The sequence below is a fragment of the Fringilla coelebs genome (assembly GCF_963513975.1).
Source record: "Fringilla coelebs genome assembly, chromosome: 6".
Classification (NCBI taxonomy): Eukaryota; Metazoa; Chordata; class Aves; order Passeriformes; family Fringillidae; genus Fringilla; species Fringilla coelebs.
The window spans coordinates 39,771,556-39,779,102 of NC_140034.1; the positions used below are offsets into that span (position 1 = coordinate 39,771,556).

Sequence of the window (7,547 nt, forward strand, 5' to 3'; positions counted from 1 at the left end):
GGTAGCAGGAACATTAGGAAATTTGCCTTTTAAAATTAATGTTTGTGCAGAGGGAGAATTTGATCGACATCAAGAAATGTCAGACATGATGCCTGTCAAGTTAGACAATATGCAAGGTTTGGCCAAGAATGTGTGTACTGGAAAAATTGCCAGTCCTGTGGGATCAGACATTGGCTCCAGCAAGTCTTCAATATGTGGAATAGTTGCAAGTGGACCTGAATCTCTCCTCATTAGTGAAGCCTGGGAGATCAGGAAGGCTGCAATTTACTCACCTAGGCTCATTATCCCAGGGTACAAGAGGTTACACAGCCTCACAGAATACTTGTGCACTCTGCTTCCTCCACTGCTCCTGAGAGCCAGAGGCCATTTTGCTCATGGACCCTTTTGCTCACTCTGGGATCCTTGTGGCTGGTGGACACTTGCTTCGTGCTGGACAATGCTGTGGTCAACTTGGCCAAACACAAAGCTGTCTTCCAAATCCTCTGTCCCTGCCTGCTGCGTACGGCCAGCTTCTGCGGGGTTGGTTTGCCAGGGTTGGATTCCCCAACTGCTGGAGGATGTGGGATGAGATGTAGGTCAGATGTAGCAGACTTATAGGCACACGATACAGAAGAGAGATTTTCTGCTACTGAAGGGACAGATAGACTTTAGATGATGACTCACAGTCACCATGTTGAGCTTCTCTGGCTGAGTAGGTTTTGCTGGTATTTTCCAGAACTCTGGCATTTCTCCCTACAGCCAAGCAAGCAGACTGTCCTCCCTTAGGATGTGGCTACTGACAGTGTCAAGGCATCCACCTACCTCATGTGCAGTAGGTACAGTGGGATAGAGCCCTCCCTGTCACTTTTACACAGCTCATGACTCCTTCAAGCAGTAGATGCTGCTCACAAACTGAAGCTGAAGGACAAGGAAAGCATCCTTATAAGGACTGGCAGCACCATACCTGGAAAATACCAGTATTACAGAGGTTCTGTCTGGTTACAGTCAGTGCTTCACTTCTGTATCCCTCGAGGTTTTCTTACTTTTTCCAATCCAGTAACTCAAACATCACCTTTTCTGTCAGCCACATATGTCCTTCTTCCTTCCCCACTTTCTTCAATCTTCCTTCCCTAAGCATCTGCCAGACAGCCCCAAGCTGGGGAGCAACGTCCCCAAGCTCTGGGTGAGAGGATGGAAGCAAGGGATTTCTTAAATTCCATAAGCAGAATTTCCCTTTTGTGAACGTGCTATCATCTCCCTGAAGTCCTACTTCAAAGAAACTTCCCTCCTAAAGAGGCTCTTCTGGTACCACACCTTGTGCCCCAATCAGCATCCAACCAGTTCCTGCAGTTTTTGACCCCTCTTCTCTTGTTCTCATTTCCCATGTTCCTGCTTCAGGAGGTCATGGTGAAAAAGAAGAAACCAGTCAAATTGTCCCTGCTTGTGACATTTTGAAACTGCTCCAACAACAGATGGTATGGCCAGGGGAGTGCAGAGTGGCAGGGCTGTGCTCAGCTGTGAGTACCTAGCAAGGACAAAATCCTTCAGGAGGAGCAGGTGTGCTGCCTAACATTGCAGTTGTACAGGCAGGGACTTTGTGCAGCTGTCAGAAACTCAGCCTTGTTTCTGTACAAGTATTGCTGCTGTATACCCAGCAAAGGAATATGTTTATCACTCTGAAATTGCCTTTCTTTGCGGGATAGTGAGGTAATTCTACAAAATTCCCCTAGCTCAAGGCAGTATCCACACAAATGCTTGTCCCTCATCTGCCACTGTGTCAGTCACCTGAGCACAGCCCCCAAACCTCCTCTCTTCTCCCTCCCACCAACATGGCTGTCCTCCTCCAGGCACTTCAGCTGCAAGCTGTTCCTAGGATATGCTCCTCTTGACAAAATCATGTACAGCTCCCACAGATGTTGGCCAAAATCCTGTTGGGCAATCCTCTTCATGTCATGTGCTGCAAGTTAAAGGGAGGCTGTTTCATGGCCCGCGAAACACAGGGGTTTTTCCATAGTGGCTTCTAGACAAAGTCACGTGTATCCTGTGGCTTAAAAGGGACTCTGGCACAAAGCAGAAGGCACATCAGTCTCACTGCACAGATGGGCTGTAAGTGTCTGCTTCTTGGGTAGCTTGTGATTCAGTTGAATAAAAGAAGAAAAGAATGCAAGTGAAGAGTAAGCAGCAGAAAATAATGAAAAATGAAAGCAGCGCAGTGTGACCTGAAGATACCTAAGCCTATGACAGAAAATACAGGTCTTGCTTTGAATCCAAACTGAGAGGAAGAGTGGCTCTGGATATTGTCGGCCCCTCTGTGGCTCTTCCATTATGTGCAGGTGGTAGTACCAACCAGGGCATCATCCTAGCCCTTAGTAGACTACCTGGTGACAGTACGTCCTGACTGATGTCCTGTAACTTGCTGAGCAAGAAATGCATTTCAGCTTTACCTTCTCTCTTTTCTAGGCAGACTTCCTTCTTCCTTTAACCTGAGAGAGATGGTATTAGTCCTCATTTATACATATTATTGCATATTTGTATAACTCTGACTTTACATTCTGTGCCATACAGAGTAGAAATACAGAACAGTTTGACTGGGGACTTGGCACTAATAAACATGTAAAGATATGTAGAGAGCAGATATCTGCTGTAAAGTGAATCAGATGAAGTTTTGTCTATGTAATTTAGAACATCTAAGGCAGACTATGCTTACTGTAACCCAGAAGTCCACTCACAGGAGAGGATGATGGGGTGCTAAAGCCTGAGCCACTTTGATACTTGGTGTTTGTTAGGTCACTGTACTGAGTTGTCCCTCTGGGGGGTTGGATACAGAAGGGAACCAGTGACATTTCTTCTGCCTGTTTGTATGTTTTGGCTGCTACTGCCCTTCCATGAATCTGCAGTCTGCTAGCTTTATCTGTTTGTGACATTCCAGGATTGTTTTCAGATTTTTGAACCCAGGAAAAAGGAAAACTGAAATGTGACAGAGGCACTGTGTAGAGATGGAAGGGACTAGGGGGTCCTCACTTGTTAAGAGGCAAACATATGTAGTGGAATTTCTTGCAACTAACAGCTTCCTATAATCATTGCAGTGGAAAGTCGATCTTTGAAAAGGAAGCTTAAACAATTCTGCCAAAAACATCACAACAAAGTTTTCCAAGTTTCCAAAATATGACGGAAAATATCCTTCGGGGTCAACAAGCTGAACTGCAAACCCTTCCCAGGGCTGTGACCAGAAACACAGAAAGATGGGTCCATTCCAAGAGAGGCTGCTGGGATCCGAAGCAGCACGGGAAGACGCCCCAGGCGAGCTGCTGTGGCTTGGGGCGCGGCACTGTCGGCACTGTCGCGGAGAGGGTGGCAGCTGCTCCGGCAGTGCTGCCATGGCCCAGGCACAGCTCAGCTCCTGGCTGCTCCTGTGTGTGCTTGCTGCATCCCAGAGGCTGACAGGTAGGGAGCACATCTGTTAGCGACACGGCTCCTTGGCTTGGCAAACCTTTGTGCAATGCCGTTTGTGTGATGCTTTGCTGCTCCTTCAAATGTGGCCTGAGGCCTCAGGCAGCTGCACTGGCACAGGATAGAGCTGGAGTCCAGCTGGGGAGGTTTGCTGGTGGGGGCACTGGTACCTGCTTGCAGGTTGAAGATCTGCCGCTGCGTTTGGTGGCAAGGGGAGGATTTTCTTGGATCTCCACTGAAAAAATAATCTCCTGCAATTCTGTTTGTGGGTTTTTAATATGCTTTTTGGAAAACAAAACCCCACCCAACCCTGTTGAGTGATAAAATAAGTAAGGATTTTCCCTTCCCCAGAGGATACTTATGTTATTATTTCAATACGTTATTTGTTATGTTTTGTTAAATTTTTCTCTACTCTAAAATATTTATGAGACTGTTACTAATAATGGCAGTTTGGCACCTATTCAACAAATGCACTGACTTTGCAGCCAGTCAGACATCTCTCAGGAGAGGGATCTGTGAGCCAAGAGCATCGGTTACTAGAGACAGTACAATCAAAGAAATTTTCAGATGATATAACGCTTTCACCTGAGCTAAAAGCCTTGCTGGTACATCTGTGGAGGAGTAGGAAAAAGAAGCTACATCCCTGCTCACATTCCAAAGCCACAGCTGGCTTGGATCACAGAGCCTGCAGCTGTGCAGAGAAACAAACCTCTGCAGCCTGCGGGCTGGCAGTGCACTTCTCCAGGCAGCTCGTGCCTCTCCCCGAAAAGGTCTAATCAAAAATGGAGATTTGAAATGTCTTTTGGTAGCAGTCATCACACATGTATAGTACTAAATAATTTTTCTACTTTTCATACGCACCTGCTGACTTTAACTCTGGAGTATTCAATGTAAATCCTCATTTTTTAAAATATATATATGAATAAGCCTTCATCTATTTAAAAATAAACAAAACCCCCATAAATATATCAGACAGCTTACTATTTTATATGAGCTTTTCCCATTTCATGTTTCTTAACCTGAAGGGTGAGTCTGTAAGAAGTAGAAGAGGGTGTTGGCTACCTCATGACACTGATAACACAGAGGAGGGAGGGATGCAGCCTCTCTCTCACAGTCCTGGACTGTGTCTCCTTTTTCATACATACAGAAAAAGAAATAAAATAAATGCAGATAGTTAAAGCACTGTAAGTATTAGGAAATGAAAATCGAACAATTCTTAGGATTAATGTGACTTTCATATTCAAAAACTGCCATTCCTCTGGCCTCATATCCATTTTTCCCAGATTACATGATGTCATGCATCCCAGCAAGTAATTAGCTGGACATCAAATGACCCATAATGGATCTGACAAGGTTTCTTTTATCCTCACACTCTTCCAGCAGCAGAAGCTGAGGGAAGAAGTAGAAAAGCAGGATAAGCATCAATTTCTGTTTCTAGCAGCAGCTTGAGGAGCCTGCCAGCACACTCCTTTCATTGGGCAGCATTACTTTCTCCAGCAAAAACTGCTAACCAGCCAAACTCATCAGCTCAAACCCCATCCATTCTCCTTGCTTCCTTGCTGCCTGTCAAAGCAGTGCCTTTGCCGCTGTATGCTTTAGCTCTGCTGGCAGCACTAAGGGCCGCGATATCCAAAACCTCGCCTCAACCACTGCTGCTTCTCTTAAAAAGCTTGTTTTGCTTATCAAAACCCCGTGGTCAGCATCTGTCATATTTGGCAAGCTGAGTGGTAGCTCAGGAATGTTGAAGACGTTATTGACAATCAAATGGCAAAAACAGTAAACAGGAAGGTCTTGTGCTACCAAGCTCTGTCTGATGTCTTCCAGATGAACATCCTCACAGCGGCACCAGCAGAGCCCGTCGTGGCCCGGAGGACGCTGGCATCATGTTAGAGGTCTCCTGAGCACGGGGGGCCCTGGGCCGAGACACTGTTAGTGCCCACGCTCCCACCTGCCTGCACGTAAAAACTCACCCGTTCTGTTTGTTCTCGTCCCTGAGGGATTTCAGGAGCCCCTGGGGAAGGTCCAGGCGATGCCTAATGGCATTTGTGCTCCCTCCCACTGCGGGGCGCAGCCCGAGGCGGCTCTGCCCCACGGCCCGGCGCCTCACGGGGTGCCCGCGGCGGCACAAGGGGCCGTGCCCGCGGCGGTCGCTGACGGCCCCGCAAGCGGCCGAGCCCCCGCCCCAGGCGGCCGCACCGGGGGCCTGCTGCAGGCGGGACTGCGGGGGGACAGCAGGGCGGGAGGCAAGAGCTGCACAGGTCCCGCGGGGAAACGAGGTGTGGGGCTGCTCAGAAACGGGGCGTGAGGCTGGCAGAGAGGCACACGGAGCGGGACTAGGCCGGCCGTGAGGGAGCGGCCGCCTCTGGGCCCGCCCGAGGTTTATCGGCAGCGCTGCCGAGGGCTTTGCTTGCGGCGCGTCTGTGAGTGCTGGAGTTGTGCTGGGCTTTCCGTGACAGCGCTGCTCCTCTCTTCCAGATGCTCTGGGGAAGGCTGGATATTCAGGCCAACGGGACAATCTGGCTGCGGGATGAAGAGCTGGCCTCCCTACGCCCGGCACGGCGCTTCCTTCAGATTTTAGAGGAGGAAGTTCCCAAAACACCGGCAGAGATTGAGCAGCATCTGAGATATTATTCACTGACTGACACTCCCTTGCCTCCCACAGAGTTTGACCGTCTCCTTTTCACCAGTGTTTACAGTGCCTATCAGGTTCGCTCCGTGCAGGGTCTGGATAAAGCCCCCTGGATTGGCTTTTTCTCTCAGCTGGTTGATGAAATCTTTCGCGACCTGTGCAAGGGGCTCTGCCCTGCAAATACCACTCTCCTCCAGGCTTCCTGGCCTTGGAAGGAGAAGCCTTCACATTTAGCATCCCTGAAACATTTCTATCGCTCTAACCTGGCTCGGACCTAGAGAGACACCTAATGAGGGAACCCACTGTAGGAAAGGGCACACCTGGCTTCAGCTTCCTCCTTGGTTATTTTCGATGCTTTCCACAGTGTCCAGGACTTTGAATAAATATGCCACACCTTTTTATCCTGCTTCCTACACCGTGCTGGTAACCCTATCAGGATTTATGCACAAGCTTTTATTTTTAAATGAAAAAGGGGTGAAACTGTAAAGAGCATTTCTCCTTTTTCTGATTTTTTGCTAAGTGGGCTGTGCCGCAGGGGGCAGTGCTATTTAGATGTCTTATCTATCTTGATCACTGATGCTTAGGAGAGATGGCATGGAAGTATTTTTCCAGGATATTTTATGCTGGTGTCACAGCTGACTTAATTTCAGATAATTCAGTTCACTCTCCTTATATTCTCCCTGTGGTTTCAGACAAATACAAGATCTTCTCTCCAGTAGCAGCTAAGCAGGTTTTGTTGTGTTTCATGATATAGGTCAGATATTTAATTTCATTTTTCTCATGTGGCATCATATTTTATATGTCAACAGCAATTTCCCATCTCATGTATTCATTTTTCTCTAAAAAGCAACCTGAAATTGTATGTATTCCATGAAGCTTTCTAGTATTTGCATATCATATTTACACATACACATCGCTTTGTTTCAGTTATCATTTTGGAATATACTTACTGAAATCTCATTTAAATTCTGAAGGATCCTGACCTAGTTATTTCTTCAGCAGATCTTGCCTTTCTTCTATAAAGTTTTTTTTGTACAGCCACAGCATTTTACAAGCCAAACATAATAAATACATAGTCTCTATCCTCAAAATCAGAAATGTAATTATTTTACAGAAAGACATCATTTGTCTGTCTTTAACATTTGTCTGTCTTTAACATTTGTCTGTCTTAAACACTGTAGTGTGAAATTAAATAAATGTAATTATCTCCTCAGGAGGGTTTTGATTTTGGTTCTTGTTTCTATCAGATTTACTGCTACCACTATAGGTACATCAATTTTGAACATTCGTTGCATGTGCTTAGAGTATGTCATCCATAATTCCCTTTCTATCAATATAATTTTTCCATGTTCAACAAAAGAGTCATGTGTGAACTTCAAAGTGGGAACTGCAGCTTCTGACCTAGTTAATCTTTTTCCAAGCCATTGTAGCCCAACAGATGGAGAGGAGAAATGGTAAGGCAGGAACAAGAAGCCTGGAAGCAAGATGT

The 7,547-nt window shown here is 46.7% G+C and overlaps 1 protein-coding gene across 1 annotated transcript; it reads left to right on the forward strand.

Moving 5' to 3' along the window:
• Window positions 1–3,356: 3,356 nt before the first annotated feature.
• Window positions 3,357–6,336, forward strand: FAM180B (family with sequence similarity 180 member B; the record flags this gene model as incomplete). The annotated part of the gene is made up of 3 exons (XM_084208294.1): window positions 3,357–3,423; window positions 5,254–5,321; window positions 5,905–6,336. 3 exons carry the CDS (start codon window positions 3,357–3,359, stop codon window positions 6,334–6,336), a joined length of 567 nt encoding a protein of 188 aa, XP_084064420.1.
• Between the last annotated feature and the right edge of the window lie 1,211 nt (window positions 6,337–7,547).